Source organism: Crocodylus porosus, unplaced genomic scaffold, assembly GCF_001723895.1.
Source record: "Crocodylus porosus isolate Cpor-Errol unplaced genomic scaffold, CroPor_comp1, whole genome shotgun sequence".
Taxonomy (NCBI): domain Eukaryota; kingdom Metazoa; phylum Chordata; order Crocodylia; family Crocodylidae; genus Crocodylus; species Crocodylus porosus.
Genome location: NW_017728948.1, coordinates 42,907,504 through 42,928,839, shown reverse-complemented (window position 1 = coordinate 42,928,839; position 21,336 = coordinate 42,907,504). Strand labels below are relative to the sequence as shown.

Genomic DNA, 21,336 nt, shown 5'->3' with positions numbered 1-21,336 from the left:
GCTGTCACCCAGCTTCCCATCGATCACTAGGTCACCGATTAGCTCATCCCCTGTAGCCAGTACCAGGTCGATCAGTGCTTTGCCTTTCGTTGGCCCATAGACTTCTTGAGTCAGGTAGAGGTCATCCACGCACGAGAAGAAGCTTTGCGACTGCTCGGATTTTACTGAGTGATCCTCCCATGAGATGTCTGGGTAATTGAAGTCACCCATGACAATCATGGTCCTGGAGCATGCGGCCTCAGCCAGCTCCCGGGCGAACTCCTGGTCAAACTCAGGACTTTGGGTGGTAGGTGTGTAGTAGACTCCCACTGTTGTGTCCCCTGTGCCATGTTCCCCACAAATTTTAATCCAGAGGGTCTCTACCTGTCCACCCTGCTTGCCAATATCAGCTTGCAGGGACATGTAGCTCTCTATGTGAAGGAAAGCTGCACCCCTGCCCCTTTTATCTATATGATCCCTCCTGTACAGGGTAGACCTGTGGTCCAGTCATAGGTGGAGTTCCATGAGGTCTCTGTTATCCCAGTGACATCATAATTCTTTGCACTGAGCAGGACGACATCACATTTGTGATGTGGAGAATGGAGGACTACTTCTGTGTGCCACAAATTCCACTTCCTGAAGCCCAGCACTTAAATCCAATGCCTAGATGGGTGAAAGAGTATGAGAACATTAGATCTGGACCCTTCTCTACAGGAAAATTTTCTGCACATTAAAAGCATTTACAACAAATGATGTGGAACTGCAGCTTTTTCTGTCTTCTCTCCCTCATGGTCTCTTACCAATGGAGGAATATGAAGGGGAAAAACTTGTCTTCTGGCCTATTATGAGGAAAAGAACGTGTGGTCTCTGCTATTTCCCTCCTGGGCAAAGTCCAGATGTTCAAAAAGCTCAAGCCTGAATTGATTCAATCTTTGCAGGTTAGTGTAATCTGTGTAGATTGAACCAAGAAGCAAGTGAATAGACATTCACTTCTGATTCCAGAAATGCAGCCACATCCTCGTGGTGGCTGAGGGTAGAAGCTGGGTGGGGGGTGCTAGACAAAGCCCTCCCTTCCCTTTGGCAGTGGACAGAAGGCTGGAAGGAAGCTGGGCTGAGGTGGGGGAGCATGGCCAGACCCCAGCAGGGTGTTGAGAATGATTAGGGTAGGGTTAAACCCTCACTGTCCCCTGCACAGTCCCAAGCCTGGCAGAGAAAGTGGGAAGCGACTTTTGCCAGAGTTTTCCCCTTGCTTGAGTGAAGGGGGGTGTCGCCAGATCCTGCTGGCTTAATTTCCCCTTTCCTACCAGCACGGGACCCCAGCAGGGGTCTGCTTGGCAGAGGCACAGCAGCCCCTCTCAGGATCCTGCCCCCCTTGCTCAAGGGGTGGACGTGTGGGCAGATTTGGCCCTAGGCTGGCCTTCTGAGGCAGAGGGAGGTGGGTTCATCCCCTCTAGCTCCCTCACCAGCATGGGACTCCAGCAGGCATCTGCCTGTTGGGCACAGGAGTGCCTGTCAGTGTTTCCCCTTCCCCAGCTACTCAAGCGGTAGGGGGTATGGGTAAATGCCAGCCCCCGGCCAGCAGACTGAGGTGAAGGGGGGGATTGAGGAAGGGGAGTTTAATTCCTCCTCTCTCCCATCTCCCACCAGCATGGGACCTGAGCTGGGAACCATGGCTGGCATCTGGCCATGCAACCTGCTGTTTCAGTTGGGGGCAGGAGGGCTTGGGAGGGGCTGCTGTGCCCCTGCCAGGCAGACCCTGGCTGAGGTCCCGTGCTGGTGGGAGAGAGGAGGGAGAGTGGTTTAACTGGAAATGCAGCCACGGTACCCTCTTTGAATGTCTTTACCTCAGGTAGCTTGCCTGGGACCAGTGTCTGGCCATGCCCCCACCACTTGGGCAGCAAGCAGGGGGGAAAGCCTGATTAAACTCCCTTTCCCCACCTTACCTTGCTGACCCCAGCTGGGGCATGGCTATGCCCCCTGCTGTCTGGCAGGGACTGCCCTTTCCCCCGCTCAAGTGGGGAGTTGAGTGGAGGGGGGCAGAAGCCTGGCAGCCCCCCCAGTGCAGACCTGGGCTGAGGTCCCATGGGCCATGGAGGGGGTTTAAACCCCCCTCTCTCCCCTCTGCCTGAGCCTGCTGGCGCATACCCTTACCCGCTCCACTCTAGTGGGGGAAAAGTCTGGCAGGAGCTGCTCCGCCCCCACCAGGCAGATCAGGCCTCCACCCCCTTGTCAGCCAACCCTCACTGCTCTGGCAAAGAGAACAGAGGCGTGAGGCCAGCCCCGCTCTGCTGGAGTAGCCTGCACAGCCCAGCGCAGGGCTGGAAAGCATGCTGGGATGCTGGGGGACTCTGATTTAACTTGAACCAGGAAAAGGTCTGGGACATCTTCCATATACGAGTTTGACCTAAATCAGTTATGTCTGATACTACATTCAACTAGGTTTATCGTAAACCAATTTCATCCGTTTTGAAATGGGTTTATGTGCACTGAACTTGTGGTCTGTTACAGATTTAAACCAGTTTCTGATCACTTAAACTGGTTTCTGTGTAATGTCTGTACTTAGCCACTAAGTTTGTGATGCACCAAAACTCCCAGAACTTTCTCCATACTGATGCCATCCAGCCAAGTGTCAAACACTTCTTATTTTGGGGTTTTTTAAATTATTTTTCCTGAGGTACAACACTTTGTCTTTGTCAGCATTGAACTATATTCTGTCATCCATGTTTGCCAGTCTTTTGAGACCCTTCTGAATTGCATTCCTGTCATTCTGTGTGCTCGCAATCCTTCCCATGTTCATGTAATCTGCACTTTCTTGAGAAGCCTCTCTGTCTGCATCCAAATCGCTAATAAACAGAAATGAACATCCCTCAGCCCAGGACAGACCCTTATAGGAATCCACTCACAAGCTAATGGCATTCTGATGTGGATCCATCTACAGTTGCCAGTGCTTGTGGCTATTGATCCAGTTGTCTCTGCACCTCATAGTAGTTTTGTCCAGCTCACACTTCTCCAATTTCTTTATGAGAAGGTCATGTGGGACCTTGTCAGAAGCCTTGCTGAAGCCTAGATCTACACCAGTCTTTTCAGTCCAGCCAAGTAGTTACTTTGTCAAGGAAGGAGATCAGATTTGTTTGGTACGATCTGTTCTTAACAAATTCATGCTGGCTGCTTTTGATTGGCCTTTCCTTCTCCAGGTGTATGACTGCTGTACAGCCCAACACTGTAATACTGCGCATTATCACAAGAGGCTGGTTTGATGTAGGTCAAGCACAAGGAAGTTTATATTTATTTCTAGATTGAACACCTTGTTGTGTTCATATAGACTTCCTTATAATAAGTTCCAGTGACTTCCCATGAATCAAGGTGAGGCTACCTAGTCTATAATAATCCACTTGGGTCCCCTTTTTTGCCTTTTTTAAAGAGTGGCACCATGTTGGTCCTTTTTCAGTTTTCTGGCACCTCCGTGGTCTCCTGTGACTGTAAATATTATTGCCAAGATCTTCAAGATGTCCTCTGCCAGTGAGTGCCTTTGGTACCCTGAGATGAAGTTCATCAGGCCCTGCTGACCTGAATTCCTTTAGCCCCATCAAAAGTTATCTTTCTCTTCTTACCTCCTCCTTCAGCTTGTCCCTACCTTATCCAAATAATCCTTATTAGATGTCTGGTTGTAGCTTAACATTTTTTTTGGTGAAAACTGAGGCAAATGAGCTATTGAGTCACTCTTCCTTTTAGGCATCTGTTAAACCTTCCTCTGTCTCCGCAGCCAGCAGCTAGCGTTCACTTGCTGTGTTTTACTTACAGCATAATTTTCTTTTCTCTTGCAGAGGTCTGAGCTGCAGAAGCTGCTTGCTTAAAACTTGCACTTCAATTTCCAGCAGCTGATATTTTTTTGGGGGGGTGGGGGTAGGCGGTGGGGAGGGGAATGCATATTATTTGTGAGAAAATGTTACCCTCTTTATAGATTGAGAGGCTAGCACATAGGAATGAGATGTATAGAATAATAGGACTCAGTCCTGAGAACTCACTTGTGTAAGGGAAGTTAACATTGCATACGGTAGAAATAGTTTTACAAAGATTATACTATTCTGTAAGGAGTTTTACACTTGAGTAATGGCTGTTTTAACTTTTTTGTAGTGAAATAAGAGCACTTCAGTTCCATTTTTGATCGGTCCATGTGTTAAGCCAGCTAATAATAAAATTAATATTGTTTACAGTTTAGACACCTTTGTATCTTCTATAGTTTCTTCCTGGCACTGGAATAGCATAAACATTCACAAATGCATGACAGTGAAAATGGTGTGATCCCTTTCCTATGATAAACTGTCTTTCAAACTATAAAATAGAACCATTTTTCTTATTAAACCTGGTGTGGATGAACTTATTTGGATATTCATTTTAATTAATTTAATTATTATAATAAGTTTTAATGCATCTTGTTAACACAGAATTGTGCCCGTGTATTTGCACTAATAAATGTGTGATTGCAAACCCTAAATTTAAACTGAATCCATTCTGTGTGCAGAGAAGCCCTAAACGCTTCTTTAGCAGGCTTATTTTGATGTAGAGATACAACCTGTACTGTGGATGATTACTGAATGCAGAAAATGTGTTTTGCAAGAGATTGTGGGTGCTAGTACTGTCACTATAATGAGATCAAAACCACTGTTTTATGGAAAAGTCTGTTGTTTATTTCCTCATAAAACATGTTATAACAAGTAATGATAAAGCTTTTAAGTCATCAAGCCTGCAAACTGAGAAAGTTCTTGGCTCAGTAATGTTTTGTTGCTGTGCTCATAATTGCAGGATGATGGACTAGAACCCCAATACCTCGTTATTGTTTGAGCAACCAGACCCAACATGTTACAAAATAAGCTTTGGGCAAACATACTATGAACCGCCCCCCAACTCCATACCTTAAATATTGAAAAGATAATTGTATTGCTGGATTCTCCCTTTGTCCCTCACCTCCCACAGTTGTTCTGTTTTTAGTGCTTTCCTTGTTTAGCTGTTGAGGTGAGACTAAGTTCATCTCTAGTTCTGAAGCATTAAGAATAGCTGGCATTCTAATTCTTAGAAGTTTTTTCTCTCCTTGCATGAATGCTTTCTGTAGAAAATGATTAAAAGATTAAGGTTGCACAGCTAAGCTCTCATCTTGGGGAATGACAAAGTAAAGACTATACAAGTGATGGTTTTCTGGCTCAGCTAACTGAAACAATTTGAACTAAAACACCTCTTTTTGAGGGTTGTTTTCCTGCCAATTTTTAACTTGCATCTGTTTGGTCTGTAGAGTGTTTTTTGTTTGTTTTTTTTAAAAAAGCTCTGATGGTATTTCTGCTTTTTGTATTCATACCTCTAAACTACTTCATTTGAGACCTAAATACATTATTTCTCCTTGGACAGAGACTAAGACTGGAAAAATTTGTTCCCAGGAAGTTTCAGAAACTAATATGCACCTGAAAACAATATTTAAAGTGGAAAGTTTATAGCACATTTGCTATAGTGATCTTCACCACTTCCTCTCTCATGCAAATATATTCAGCTCTTTCTTCTACAGAATCATCCTTCTGTGTGGTGATGACTATAAGCAGGTTTAGTTTTTGAAGGTGAGTGGGGAATAAGGATTAGTATGAGACTTTTCAAGAAAAGGCATGTGGTGATTGTGAAATACCAGATTAATCAGAGTAAAGCTCAGGAATTGCTAACAGCCTTGTTCCTTTCAATAGGGTGTGTGTGCCTGGCTTCTATTTTTTTCATAGGGGACAAAGATTTACTTCTAGTCACTTGTTTGAACACTAAAGTGTTCTTTTGTCCTTTTATCTGGAGGACTCTAAAATGGCTGGCTAACTTTGCACTGTATGTAAGGATGGTTTAGTTACTGCCAGGGCTTTTTTGGGAGGGGAGGACATCATTCTTTTTTTTGTCAAAGTGCCAGGAAAATCCTGTGGTGTTCTACCTCTCCTATTCTTTTCACTTCCATGGACTGCTTCAGGCTAGTACCTGCATGCTAGGGCAGCTGCTACTTAGTAGAAAAATATATCAGAATGCTTCTCCACAGTCAAATGCTTATTACAGTAGAGGAGAGGGGAAAGAAGTAATTTTTCTGCATATCTAAGCCTCAGTAAAGACCTTGCATCAAGCTGCATTGGGCCACTCTATCAGCGTAACTTCAGAGACTTTTCCTTTTGTCCTAGGGACAGAAATTACATACAACCTGGTGTAAGTGATTAGAAACTGATTCAAATCTATAACACAACATAAATTCAGTGCACATAAAAGTTTCAAAATGGTCAAAACTGGTTTAAGATAAACCTTTATGGATTTAGTATCAGGCTTAACTGATTTAGGTTAAATTGGTTTATTAAACTTCTGTCCCAGATCCCCTTCAGATTCAAGTTAACTTGTACCTTCCAGTATCCCAGGATACTTTGCATCCCCCTGCAACCTTCCCCTTCCTCCCCTGCTTGCGGGCAGTGGGCTAGCCTTGGCCCAAGCTGTCTGCTCCAGCTGAGCAGTGATGGGCTTTTGTGCCCCCTGGCTTCTGGCCTGGGCTGCTGCAAGCACGTGGCTGCATTTCCAGAATCAAAAGTGAGTATCTGTTCAGTTGCATACTGGTTCAATCTATGCAGCTTAGACTAACCTACAAAGATTGAATCGGTTCAGTCTTGGACTTTTTAACTGTCTGTATTTAGCACTGGGGAATTTGGGAGGGAGGGTAAGAAGATGGCTACTGGCATCCACATTGTGTGCTAGGTTCTTTCCTACAGACATTCAAAAAGCCTGAGGAGAGTCAATCTAAGTTATGTGCTTTTCTGTAAGAGGCATAATTTAGAGTGGTAACACGTTTGCCCTCTGTTTTGCAGGGGTTGCCAAATCTTAGATCAGGTTCCACCCTTTATAAATCAGTCTGTATGCACTGAATTTCTATTCTGTTATGAGTATAGATCAGTTTCCAATCATTTATACCAATAAAAGTATAATGTCTGTCTCTGGCCAAAAAACATTATTTGAAATCTGAAGAGCCAGAAATCTAGGGCTACAAATCTCTGCACAGTAAAATCAAAGACACTGTGGGAAGAGCAATCCTCTTGCTAACAAGGGACTGAAATTTTTAAGCATATGATATACCCTGTCGAATTTGTATATGCTGGTCAGATTGGGTTTCAGTGGTAGGAGGGGAAAGGACTGAACAACAAATTCTCTCTGTAAGGTGTGCATATACATGCTCTCCTCTCTCTTTCTCTTTATTTTAACTTTGCCTTTTTCAGTGTTGTTCTGTCTGTTCCTTTGTCTGTTCTTTGGTTGTTGAAATAAATCCTTGTCTGAACATAAATCTTTTATCCGTGAAACTCCGTATTTTGACGGCAAGCTTGAAGATAATTGTGTATTTAGGCATCAGTGGTGGAGAAATTTATGTGGCCTAAGTGGAGGGAGCCTTCTCCCAGCGTCGCCATAAGTGATCTTCATTAAAGCTGCTGTCAGTGCTACTTGACTATGTAAGATCACCAACAAAGGTGCTGTCCCTAGTTTTTCTACCTGGAGTGTATTGGAGGGGAGGGTTGCTTTTTCAGCCTGTGCCCTTCCTGAGATCACCTAAGACCCTACAATGACATCTCTTTGTTTGAGCACCCTTAGCACCAGCGTATTACCCTTTTCATTATTTTCAGTGAACTTCATGCATCAGCAGACTTTTTTCGCTTTTCATATTTAGATGTATAGAAAATTGGTTGTGTAAGCTTTAGTTGGTAAAGACCCCTCATAGTTCTGGTAGGAAGTGTCTTGTTTTATTTTGGCTGAACTTTGGGTATCTGTTTTGCTTGTCTATGTTTCCCTGCTATATCCTTCACTTGTGGTGTAGCCATGCTTGATGCTGCAAAATGAATGAAGCAGTTTCTGGATGTTTAGAAGGTCAGATTCTACTCTTCTGATTAGAGGATTCAGGGAAGAAAAGAATTCCTATATTTACTTGCATATAAGATAAGTTTTTATTCCAAATCAGCATGGGAAGAAAAAAGCTCTTTATCTTACATTTGCATGTAAGTAAACCTCATTAAATACATTGTCTATCATTAAACTACTGCCAAAAGAAGCATGTGCTTGGTAAGAGAAAACAACTATGAAGTTGATTAAATGCAGCCAATGCTGAGCATGACTATAAAAACTTTAATGGCAACTTACTTTAAAAAAAAAAAAATCAAAATCCCCCTCTGCCACATTAAAAAGAGAACAGTTTACATCACTTTACATAACACTTCTCTAAAGTAACATCAAATCTCCTTTTAACATCTCTCTTTCTTCACAAATGACATTACCTGTCATACTTTCATCAGTTTCCTCAATCCCACTTTAAATTGCTATTTCCCCCTGCTCTTCCTGTCCCCACTTAGAATTTTCCCAGAACAATGATCCCCAGTGTTTTTATCTCCATTTGTTTATGCTCCCAGCTTCTCTTCATCTCTTGCAATATATGTTTGCAGTTCATGCACAGCTAGCTGCAAGCAGTCTCATGGTGCGGAGAATAGTCCCTTGCACTCAAGCAGGGTCTGTGTCTTCCAGAAGGCCACTTTCACAGAATTATCAAAAATCTCAGTTCTCAGCTCGTTTGTCTTCTTTGGTTCAGTCTGTATCACTATCTCATATGTCAATACATTATACCACTGGGTTTTTTTTTACAAACCTCCCCACCCTCTACCACACTTTCTTTGCATATTCATACTCCCAGAACACATGATAAATTGACAGTCTGTTCTCACAGTTTTCCTTTGAACACTTTTCCAATCTGTATAATGCCTATCTGTGTAAACTTTCTCTTACTGGGAATACATTTTGTGCTGCCATTGACATGATTTCTACATGTTCCCTCTTTGTCCGTGCTTCCCACATCTCTTTCCACGCTTGGGCTGACAGACTCTTGTTGTTATACTGTCCCTTTAGATTCCTTTCAAGGCTTTTGCTATTTTCCCATTTCTTTGGGTTCCCTTCTAACATTTATTGTGTATATTGTATCATTAACTTCTCAGCTGTTGCACAGTGGGCTCTGGGGGTACAGGCCCAACGCATTTTCTCTTTCTCCTTCCCATGTCCTTAAGACCTTTCTGGCTAAGTACTGGCAAAACCTTGCCACCTTACTCCCATCATTCACATTCTGCGGATAATTTTTTTTGTAAATAAACACCTCTGTGTCAGGTATTCCCCATCCTCCCGTTTATTTTCCTTTGTATATCTGTTGCTTTGACACCCACTTTTTTTTGCTGCCCCAGAAAAAGGTGTACAACTTCCCCTGTATCCTTCATGCTTGTTGCTACATTGGAGGAAACACAGTTCCTACATAGAGGATCATTGGTAGTAATACTGCCTTTACCAGTTCCACTTTCCCTTGTTTAGATAGCCTGGGGGGGAAAAAAATAATCACCAACGTACAGCAGGTAACAGGCCTCTAGAGTACAAGGAAGCTATGTCACCTCTCTTTTTCATGTCTATCTGTATGCTTAGGTTCTTCATTTCTTCTATTTGTAGCTGCAAGCCGTAGACTTCTAGCCTTTTCCAGTTCCCTATTCGTCATAGTCCATCACATGTTTCAATACTCTGTCAATTGACCGTTTGTCTTTTCTTAATACTGTGATGTTGTCCATATATAGCATGCACTTAATTTTGTCTCTGCTGGAGATTTTCACCCCTGTGATTTATGGGAACCTGCCAGAAATATAGGTTAGTGCAGCCCATCTGAACAAAAAACCTTAACAGTGTCCATTGCGCTCATTCCCCCTTGGTGCTGACTCTTTTAAAGGCATGGTGAACCACTACATCAAATACATTTTGACTTCCTTTTCCCTGCCACAGCTGAGCTGTGCCTTTCTTACTCGTTTTCAATTATTTTTGATTCTTCACCAGCATTAATGTCCGGCAAATATCACCAAACAGGACCCCAAACAGTTTACCTGATATCTCTGCCACCCCCTCTTTCAGCTTGGAGCTCATAATTTGTGGCTTTGCCCTCCATGAAGTAGAGCCAGATCAAGTTGCCCTGCACCTTTATTTGCATATAGATGTTGGAGGATCCCACGACTCATGACACAAACACCCAGTTCCATTCCCGAGTGGGGGCTAATTAGCACATGGATCCTTTGTGGGGGGTATCTGGAGTAAATGTACTGAGCAGTGCTGAACTGTGGGGCCCCCTTGGCTTGAAATGTTGTTGACTCTGCTGGGGCCCAGCCCAATGAATGATATGGTAAATCATAAACCTTTTGGCTTTGGATTAATATCATGGCTAGTTGTACTATATGTAAAGTAGGTACAAAAGTGCTATTTAAAAGTATATTTATGGTATACCTCTGCTGAAACTTGTAGCAGTTTCAGAAATAGTAAAATGTCTCAATTATGGATGAACTAAGACTATGGAGGTTACTGTTACTCACAGTAATTGCCTATATACAAATTACTATAGGCATGTTTATTTCAAATTCATGGTTCTCAAATTTACTCCTCACTTCCATGTGCTTAGGAGGAGCAGGGTCTGACAATAAGCAGGGACCAAAGGAACTGCAGGGGGAAGAAATTGTGGAGGAAGATGGCAAGGTAGCTGTAGCAGTGGGAAGGAGATTAATTCAAGGTAGACCTCCAATAATTAGATTCTGTACCTGGAAAATTATAACAAATTCATAAATTGTCCATAAATACAATTTAATTACTGGGGGGGGGTTATATTATATCAGGGTCATCTTTATTTGAGTAAGTACAGCATTTTAAGTAGCTGTCTGCTTATTCATTAGTATTCATGTCCAGGTAGGGTTCTTCTCCCCTCACCTTTCGGGACCCCTTTCCTAAGACGGTAAAATATAATAGGCTGTTTAGTGCATGCTAATAGTACCCCTGCAGATGCGTTGTTGTCCATGGAACATTCCTCCGCATAATAGTTAAGAAGCTCTAAGGCCCTAGTGTGCCTAGTTGCTGTAAGCAACAACATGCAGGATCGTTGTAGGCAAAAGAATCCTATTTAAATCTTCAATGGAGCAAAAGCATTCAGCTATAAAAGAAACAGCTTAACCTGCATTCCTAAAAGAACAAAATTCTGTTAATGTTCTGAATTTTTAAAATGCTAATTTCATGATTAATTGTAAGTAACATGGAAGTGTCTTTACTTAAAATAAAAGTAAAGATACTTAAAATTAAACTGGAAGAAATGTCTGGGCTAGTTTGAAATGCTTTTATACCAGAAGTACTGTAGAGACAGTAGCACAAGCCAGTTCTATCTGCAGAGCAGATCCATTTTACCTTAGGTAAACAACTAGGTTTTGGTATTCGATCTAATTAATATGGTGCTAGCTTGGGGATTTTTACTTTTAGTGTACATTTACCCCATAATTTAGGAATAGGGATTTAACCTTATATATTTTTTGTGTTAAGCAAATTGAAACAGGTGGCAAAACTGCTTAAAAGGATTTAACATTTCATAATAGTGATGTGAAAACAAGCACAGAAATTAGAGGGAAATAGCTTTTAACATTTTTTTTTTTTCCCCCCTTGAGTTTGCAGGTTTTCATACTTTGCCTGTGTAGAACCTGAACTTTCAGAAGAAATTGCAGAACTTCCTGGAGTGACCGCAGAAGAACTTACTGGAGAGCGTGTGTGTGTATGTGTCTGTATCCTGACAATATTTTCAACACTCGTGGTACCTTTTGTGAGGGATGAAGGTGCTGTCATGTCATTCGTGGACAGTAATGTTGATATCAAAGAATTCTTGGAAAACATCAATTTGGGGCAATATATCCCTAATTTTAAAGACCATGGATATAATACTGTACCAGCTTGTGTAGGAATAAATAATAATGTGCTTCAGGAAATTGGAATATTGCCTACTGGACACCGCAGAAGAATTCTTAAGCAGTTAGAGACCATATTTTCAAAAATGCAAGAGCAGGCTACTTTTTCAGAACATCTGACACGCAAAACCTTGGAGGAATTAGAGGAAAGCCATTCATTGCACTCTGACCAAGATTCTAAAATATCCAAGTCAAATTCAGATGGGGTTGCAAGAGCTAGTCCAACATCTCTGTTATTGCCAGTAAATTTTTCTAGTGAAAACTGTGTTAGCAAACTAAAGAATGAAATGCTTGAACAGGAATCAATGGAAGCAAAACATGATAGTTTTTCAGATTTGGAATTTTCTAGTTCATCATGTCATAATTCAGATTGCTCAGGAGAAGCTATGAGTATTGAAAGTAATGAAAAGAGTGCAAAATGGGATGCGTCACAGGAAATGGCAGACGTGCTGCCAGGTTACTTACATTTAGACAGTTGTTCTGCATGTGCTGAAGATCCATCTTCTCAGCCTTCATTTGCTTTCTGTGAAACCAAGTCCAGTGAGAGTGACACTTTGACATTTACAGAAATGAAAAAATTATCAAAACAACTGCCAGATTCACCATTCTTTGAGTTTAAAGGTGAAATGATAGACAATGACTTGTATGGTACATGCACAGACAGCTGTACCAAAACAGTTCCAAGAATGACAAGGTCTTTTGTGCTCCGACACCGGCCTGTACCAAAAATCCCAGGTTCTCCTAAAGGTACAGCTTCAGTCAGGTAATATTTTTTTTCTTTCAATAAAAAATTATTACAAGCATGGTGAAACTGATAAGATAACTAAAAAATGGACAATGGTTTTAGTGACTTCTTGTAAATTTTCTTTTGTTTTTAATAAATTTGGACAGGATGTTGTTGAGTTGGTCTGTAATTCAGAGTAAATCTGGTTGGTCATCCACTCAGGTTAAATTTGCCATTTTAAATCTTTAAGTACTTGCTCTTTAAAAAAGATCAACTCTAGGTTAAAGAATTAACATAACTGTTGAAAAGTATTCAATGTTTAGATGTATCTATAGCATCCCTTTATAATAACCTATAATATTGGTTGCAAACAGTTTTGAAACTGGTTCAGTAAAACCACAAAAACCAAGATTTTTTTATTTTATTTTAAGATCGCTATCAGTGGTATTTATAGGTCACATTGCTTTCAAACCCAGACTCTTAAAAAGAAATGAATAAATATAGTATAAGTCTGTTACTACCCATATAAAATTTATTGGATGATATTCTGACCCCATGAAGCTATTTTACTATTGGTTTCAGTGGGGCAATATTCTATTAGTTAAGTAGAAACAGTAAAATGACTGTATCTTAAACTTGTAGGCTTGTTTTCATGTGGGAAAAGTGTCAAATGCTAATTTTTTTGCTGTTTGTATGTATATAGATTTAAAGAAAGCTTATACATAGCCATGTTAAAAAACTTTATTTTTTTTAAATGGAAAAACATCTTTTGGACGTTTTGATGTAATGGAAATACATCTTTCTTGTGTGATTAGTACAACAAATACTAGTCTGAGAGGAGCAATATGTGACTAGAAGGGGGATTAAAGTATGGGCACCTTAAATATGTGGTTTTTTAATGTCATAGTGATTTGTTTTAAACCTAACAATATTCTGTTAATTTTACAGTAGTTACCCTTATTCTGTAGTAAAACAATGCACCTGCAGAGCTTAGGTTAAAATCTGTGCTAAAAGATGTAAAACAGCCAATTGTAGAAGTAACCTTATCTCCTTTCGAAGCAACATTAAGCCAGCAACACCAAAATTAATTAATAACACACACAGAAAAATCTCAGAAAGCACAGTTTTCCACTAGCTATAGCTCAGGAGTGCTCAATCCCTAGCCTGTGAGCTAGATCCAACCCATTTGGCCCACATGAAAATTTGGTGGTGGCACCAATTGGTGCTCCTCGTTGCCGAATTTCCAGACCTGTGGGAAGAAAACCAGAATGAAGGAAAGTAGATCTTTCCTTAGAGTAAGTAAAGTGAGTAACAATAGCTATGGAGCTGAGCCTGTTCATTGTTCTGTTCTCTGTGACTGTTTCACTTGCAGGGCAAAAACTGCTGTTAGCATATTTTCTTGTTATAATGCACAACCCAATTTCCAGCAAGTGCATTTTGGATAAAGGTATTTATAAAGGTTTTGGAATAAAAGTGGTATTTGAAAGACAATAAGATAAATTTATCCTCAATAATTCAACCCAAAGTTGTAACAAAGCATACTTGAACAACTATGGCTTGACAGAAATGGGACTAAATATTTAGTCTGAAGTCAGGCAGAAGGCAGTGTAGATTTGTACCTTTTACAGACCAAATTAGAGAGATACAACATCTGTGTGTGTGTGTCTACAGAGATCTGCTATATATCTCTGATTTAGTCTATAAGGCTAAGTATAGACAATCAAAAAGCTTGAGGCTGAATCAGTTCAATCTTCACAGGTTAGTATAAATTGCATAGATTGAACTGATAAGCAAATGAACAGATATTCACTTTCGATTCCAGAAATGCAGCTGCATGCCTACAGTAGCCCAGACCAGAAGCCTGGGGGTGGGGGGTGGCACTAGAGAATGCCTGCCTGCTCCACTGGAACAGACAGCTTGGGCCAAGGCTAGCTTGCCCACCCTCCTAGGGGGGGTTGCGGAGGAGGTGCAAAGCATCTTGGGATGCTGTGGGACGGTGAGTTAACTTGAATGTGGAGGGGAACAGGGATAGAAGTTGAATAAACTGATGACCTAAATCGGTTAAGTCTGATGCTACATCCATCCACATTTATCTTAAACTAGTTTGACGATTTTTGAAAGCAGTTTGTGTGCACTGAACTTCTGTTGTGTTTACATATTTGAACAGGTTTTCTGATCACTTACACTTGTTTTTGTGTTACTTTTGTCTGTAGCCTAATGGTGCTACCTCTGCTTCAGAGAAATGGGCTAGGGTAGGGGTCAGCAATCTGGGCTGTGGACGCAGGTGGAGGGAGAAAAAAAAATCATGGGGGCTGAGCGTGAGCGTGCCCCTGCAGGTAGGAAAGTCAGTAGGAGGGAGGGGAAAGGACTGTGGGGAGGAGGAAGTAGGGCTGGGGCTGGGCAGGGATCGGGATGGAGCGAAGCAGAGCTGGGCCTAGGATCAGGATTAGGGCTGGGGCCTGCTGTGTCCATGTGGCCGCCCCTTCCCTTCAGAGAAGGGCATCCAATTTGATGCTAGGACCCAGCTGCTCCTGCTTCTGGTTTTCCCTGTGGTGCCACATGGGAGAGCATCCTCAGCAGCAGAAGAAAGCAACTATTGTCAAAGTTTCCTGTTGCTGTCATGCTAGCTACAGACACTCTCCCTGTGCTGCTGTGGGAAGAAGCAGTGGCAGCAGGTGCTTTCCTTGTGCTGCTGTTGGGAAAAGTTGATACGATGGTGGCTGGATCCTAGCACCCACTTCTTATCTGTAGCCCAAACTGAATTGGTCTGTTTCCACAGCTGGAAACAGGTTCCCAACCCCTGGGCTGGAGTAATTCCAGCTGAACTTGACAGAAAATGAAAAGCAGTGCTTTGTTAGGAGTGCAGTGTTTTGTTAAAATATAAGATGTTTTAACTTAAATATGCCTAAATAAACGTAAATAGGCCTAGATACGATTTTGTGCTTTTAGAGCTGTTTGAGTATTGTTGTAGGAAGATAGCCAAAGTAGCCTTCTGCTCCTTTCTCAGTCCGCTTCACTGAGCAGGAGCAGCTCTAAATAACCCAGGTATTCCTCATCACATGCTGTCACCCCATTTGGAGGGGAAGAGGACTGGGGAAAAACAGGCAGCTTAATGTATCCCTTGTATCTCTTAACTTAAAGTTATTGAACTTGTTTGGCCGCAGTAATTTGCCAGTCTACTTCTGACTGAAATCAGTGGAATTGAGGCAACTGAGGCCTCTGCCAGGTAGAAGGAAAACTATTCCTTTTCTGTGTGGTTATTCAGTGCCATATATACTCAAATATAAGATGACCCCTCAATAATTAGGTTCTATATATGGAAAATTTAGAAATGTGTTATAATTTGTGAGGTATAAACTCTATTGGAGGGTTGTCTTGAATTGCCCCCCCCCCCAGTGTTACAACAGGAAAAGCACTGGCTGGGGGGTGGGGGGTGTCAGGTGACTGCCTTTCCTTCTGTCCCTCCCATTTCTTTTTCCTGCCCCCTGTCACCTGCACTCCCTCACCACTCTGTTTCTTTCTTCCCCCCCCCCACCAAACTCCCCTGTTCTGCCTCTTTCCCTCCCCCTCACTTACTGTCAGATGCTACTTGGACAGCTCTGTCCTGGAGCACAGCACTTGCAAGCTCAGCCCTTTCCTGGCTATGCAGCCTTGAATATAAGACACTGTTTTTTTTCCCTACGTGCTGATTGGGGAAAAAACCCTCAATTTGTATTTGAGTAAATATGGTACCACCTCTAAATACATAGAGACAGGTTATGAAGTTGCCTAAACTAATTAATCTCAGTCTGATTTAGCCCTAAATAAGCTCCCCCTGCCGCTTCACTTTCTCAGCCTTTCCTTCTCAACCCTAGACTGCTATTGTGTAATTTTATATGCCATATCACATCCTACTATATTTCCATTTTCTTTTGTTAACGATATTAAAATAGCCCCCCATTCAAGTAAAACATTAGCTCAAGAAACTGGCTAGTGCTAGAACAAATGTGTTTATTTTCAGTCTATTTACTGAGCATTATCTCTGTGTGTTTAAAAGTCTTGCTAGGGGCTTATCGATAGGTGTCTTTGCAATCTCAATCAGTCAGTCTAACAATCAATCAGTCAATCAACCTATCAATCAATGAATTAATCAAAAAAATCATTGCATTTAATAGAACTCTTGCATTATTTCCAGAACAAATCTATGTAGTAAACTGAGGGGCAAATATATTATATTGGAGGGTAACACATGAATATTAATATAAGTAGAAACACTAGATCATTTTCCTTTCTGAGTATTTTATTGCTCACTTTTTATATTTTCTCGTCCTCTTTCAATTTAAACCATTGACTCACTATTTTAGGTAATGGAGAAACACATTTTCAGGAAAAAATGGTGGGTGGCAGGTCTTCATCTAATTCTTGTGGATCTTGATAAAAACCTTATAATTCATTTTACATTGCAGGGCTGAATTTTTAGGTTTTTTATGTTTGTTTTGATGGAAACATTGAAGAAAATTTCGGTGTTTTTTTTTTTTTTTTTTTTTTAATACCAGTTTACTGCAAGCCATTAAGCTTTTTGTTTGTTACTCAAATATAATACCATATGCTATGTTGGAAGAAGTAATCTGTTAGCAAAAAAGATCTAGGTTTTGAATTTTTTTTGCTTTTGTTTAGGAAAGAAGAAATTAACAGATTCTTTTTAGCTTAACAGAAAGATATAGTGAGCGAACAAATCATTTTTTGCATCTGGAGAATATTAAGGCACAGGCTGAGGCTAGGTACAGACATTCAAAAAGACTGTGGCCGAATAAATCCAAGTTACGCGGTTTTCTGTAAGTGGAATAATTTAGAGTGGTAGTGAACAGAGCACACGTCTACCCTTGGGAGTGGGGGGACAGGAATGGTGGGATGGGCAAATCTTAGACTGGCTTCTGCCATTTTTAAATCAGTCTGTGTGCCGAACTTTTGTTCTGAGTATAGACTGGTTTCTGATCACTTGTAGTGGCAACCTGGCCTGAAATAAGTGTTAATTGTGGAAATAACCATTTAAAAAAATATAACCTAGTTTAGGGGCCTGCAAAGCGATGGTTGTTGAATGAGCTGTGAAGTGCAGAACTACTGTTTGGAATGTAGTTTCCATGCAGGTTCAGGCATGCTTTGAAAACAATACAAAGTGGAAGCTCCTGGAAGACAGATATAGTTAGTATTCAGCCTGTGATGAGAAACACTTGAACTTTGATTCACTGAAGCACCATTGTGGAATTTAGGAATGTGGAGAACATATTGTAGGATTTTGTTCATTAAGTTTAGTGAGGAGGTAGAAGTCAGGAATTCCCTTTTTACTGTTCCAAGCCCCGTTCTACTCCATGGCTTTGGAACTAAAAGAGAGGGGTCAGAGACTTGTTAGTATTATATTTTGCTTTTGTATAGTGCTTGCAAATCAGAAACATTTTAACAAAGGCCAAGTAAAGATTCATATTACAGACAGGATATGACATATAAGTTCAGCTCTAAGTAGTGCTAAGGTATGGTTAGAAGCACTGTTAATTGAGACTCTTCTCAAATAGTTATTTTTTTCCACAGGGTTTTAATACAAATATAAGTGTGTGTGTCCTAGCAATTTTATCCTAAGCAAACCAAATCTCACTCTTCACATCCTAATTCATGTTTAATTCTGTTCATTCTGAAACATTAATATTTGACTTTAACTGTGTGAAGAGGATTTGGATGACATGTGTCTGTCCATCTAAAAATCTCCCTTCAAGTATTTACAAGACAGGATAGAGGAAATATATGATAGCGAATATATGAAACCACAGTTTTGTTTTCCTGGAAACATAAACCAGCAGCTACAGGCATAATATTACAGTGGCTGTAACAGTGATTGCTATTTCTATTGCTAGGTTGTCAAGCAGTTTCAATTATATTCAAATATAGAACTCTGGAAAAGACTGCCATTTTTGTAACTCGGCATTTCAACAAATCATTTTCAGTGGCTTGGCACCTTCAGTGGCTTAGCATCCTTCTTCCTTTATTTTAAATCAATGCTTCCTTGATATGTTTGTTATTTATTAAAATGAAAATTATGTATTCATTTATATCATTTAATATTAAGTTACTCAACTATTTCTCTAAGAAATGTGTGGGTGGAGATGTCACTTTCTTTTTAGCATCAGATCCTATGTGGAGTGAAGCCCATGGCAAAGTTCCCATGGACTTTAATGGTATAGCGGTGCAGCCTTCAATTAGGGCAAAAAAGGATTTAATATGGCCAAATTAAAATGTTCCTGTCAGTCATATCAAATAGTAACTAATGGAATAAGTTGACTTTTTCTAAGGCTTTGAATTGTATGTAGACATGCAAATAATCAACATTTTCTAAAGTGGTTTGGTTTTTTTTAACTTGCGTCCCGTGTTGATACCTAAGCTATGTACACTCTCTGGCAAATATCACTTACTAATTTTTTTTTTTTTTTTTGTCTATTTCAAGTTCCCTTAAGAAAAGAAGAAATGTGGATATTTTAAGTGTTTCTTGTACTGGGGATCAGACTTCACAAACAAGTGAGTCAAGCTTTATTATACCTGTATCTTAAGTTGAGGGAGCAGGAGACACAAACATTGTTCAAAGTTGAAACTAAACTGTTTATTACCATAAATTATGAGGAAGAAGATGGAAAAGATAAATATGTCAAGTAATTGCTTCTGTTTCTTCATCTGAGGTGATTTTTTTGTTTCCATTTAGAGCTAATTTGGGGGTTCAAAGAAATTAAAATCAGTAAGCAGATTTTTTTTATAAGTCATTTTGGTATAGAGTTAATTGAAACAATAGAACCTGATATGAATATTCAGAAGCAAAAGTATTGTGGATGAAAAATGCTCGTGTCTGACCCAATTCACGGAATTGTCATTAAGTAGTCATAAGTGCTATCTCAGATCTTGAGGAACTAAGAAATGCAAAGAACTAAAGTGTTATATGTACATTTGCACAGGAAGAGGTTAGCAATGTTTCTCAATAGACTAAACAAAAAGTTCTTTTGCTCACTAAAAAGTTCTTGTAAAAGTTTTATATGTATTCTTTTTAAGCAAATCTGTTGCATTGAAATGAAACCTAAATGTTCTTCAGACGTGTCTGAAAAATAAGTGCATCTGAGAATGAGACTAGTTCCTGAAAGCAAACAGACTCCCACTGAAATAACTGTATGGGCTTAGAAAACCAAGCAGTCCAATCCTGTGTGTAGGCCAGTGATTCTCAACATTTTTGGACTCGAGGCACTCCTTATGGGTTTGAGACACTCCTCCATAACTCTTGTGAATTTGTGACACCGAATGCAAAAACTAATTCATGTATTACACTGTTTATTTCCTTATAGTGGGGGTAGAGGATTGTCCAGGCAGAGAAAAACTTGAGCGTACACATGTTGGCATATCTCCTCACACCTTGTGGCAGCCTTCAGAGAATCTAGCAGTACCCCAAGGTGCTGCCTCCCCTTGGTTGAGAATCGTTGGTGTAGGCCAACCCTTAATTCACTTTCTGTAGAAGCAGAATTTTATTTAACAGTGTAAATAATAATACATATTGGAGAAATATCCCGTATGCATTTTTAGATTACAGTAGTCTGCCCTTTTATTCATATGACCACTTTTTTCTTTAAAGAAGTTGCCAGTGAAGAAAAGCCCTCCGTCATCTCTCCATATGGGGAAACTTTTCTTTTTGGTAGCCCTGAAGATTCCAATGTAAGTGTTGAAAGCTGTGGATGTAAATTTAATATAGCAGTACTTAATGATAAGAAACACTGTACTATTTTTCCCTGCTCATGATTTAATAACTGTTTGCATTCTGATTATTTAATGGAATAAGAATATGGTTGTAAGGGACCTCATCTGATCCAAACCCCTGCACACATATAGGACGTGCTGTTTGTAACCCATTCCAGACACAAGCCTATCCATACTCTTCTTGAAAGCCTCCAGTGAAGAAATTTCCCAGGTAGCTCGTTGCACTGTTGTCTTGTACCGAAAGTAAGGTTGTTTCTGAGTTTTAATATACATTTGCTTCCTGTGGTTGCCTATTGCCTCAGGGTCTGCCTTCTGTGACAAGTGGGAAGCATTTGCTTTACTTCTTCCCATACTTGAAAGGCTGACGTAAAGAGTGCTATCATGTCTCTTTCTACAGACTAAACATATATATTTTTCTCAATTTTGCCTCATAAGGCTTGCATTCCAGCCCTTCTGGCATATGTGGTGTGCACCCCTGGATCCTCCCTGGATTCTATATGTTCCTAAAATGCAGTGTCCAAAATTGTACATTCTCCAGTTGCAGTCTAGTGACAACCATAAAGATTGGTACCATCACCCCTTATCCCTTTCATAAAATCATTTTTTAATGTAATTCAAAATTGTTTGTTTTTATTCTTTTGCAGTGGTTGTCACCCATTCTGTATTTGTGCACTTTATTTTTCTGCTCAGGGTTAGAATTGTCTTCGAATATCATTGTATTGTCTAAATAGCCCAGTTCTATCAAGATTCCACTGAGTTCTAGTCCAATCTCAGAGTTGGCAACTTTTCTCAGTTTTGTCTTCTGCAGGCTTCTAAGTTTAAATAGTTTAAAAATATTAAGTAGTACCAGACCCAAAACATCCATATGCAACTGAACTTGAGACTTCCTGCCAATTTGATTTTCTGTTATATAAGTACCCTTTACTTTTAATCAGTTGAATATTCACCTAACATAATATCAAGCTGATATTTCAGCAGTTTATTTATGAGAATGGTGTGTGACACTTTCAAACCTAAATGAAGTGCACTTATACTATGCCCACTGCATTCCCCTCA

At 40.3% G+C, this 21,336-nt stretch overlaps 1 protein-coding gene across 2 annotated transcripts in view; it reads left to right on the top strand.

Annotated features, from left to right (window-relative positions):
* The window catches only part of ARAP2 (ArfGAP with RhoGAP domain, ankyrin repeat and PH domain 2), a 214,050-nt gene that overhangs the window by 4,499 nt on the left and 188,215 nt on the right, over positions 1–21,336 (top strand). The window contains exons 2-4 of one of the 2 annotated variants that reach the window (XM_019553196.1): positions 11,505–12,561; positions 18,995–19,065; positions 20,162–20,238. In XM_019553196.1, the coding sequence (XP_019408741.1) occupies positions 11,678–12,561; positions 18,995–19,065; positions 20,162–20,238 (1,032 nt within the window). In that variant the 5' untranslated portion in view covers positions 11,505–11,677. Of the gene's footprint in view, positions 1–11,504; positions 12,562–18,994; positions 19,066–20,158; positions 20,239–21,336 lie in introns of both variants that reach the window. The other variant, XM_019553195.1, reaches the window with a different exon arrangement.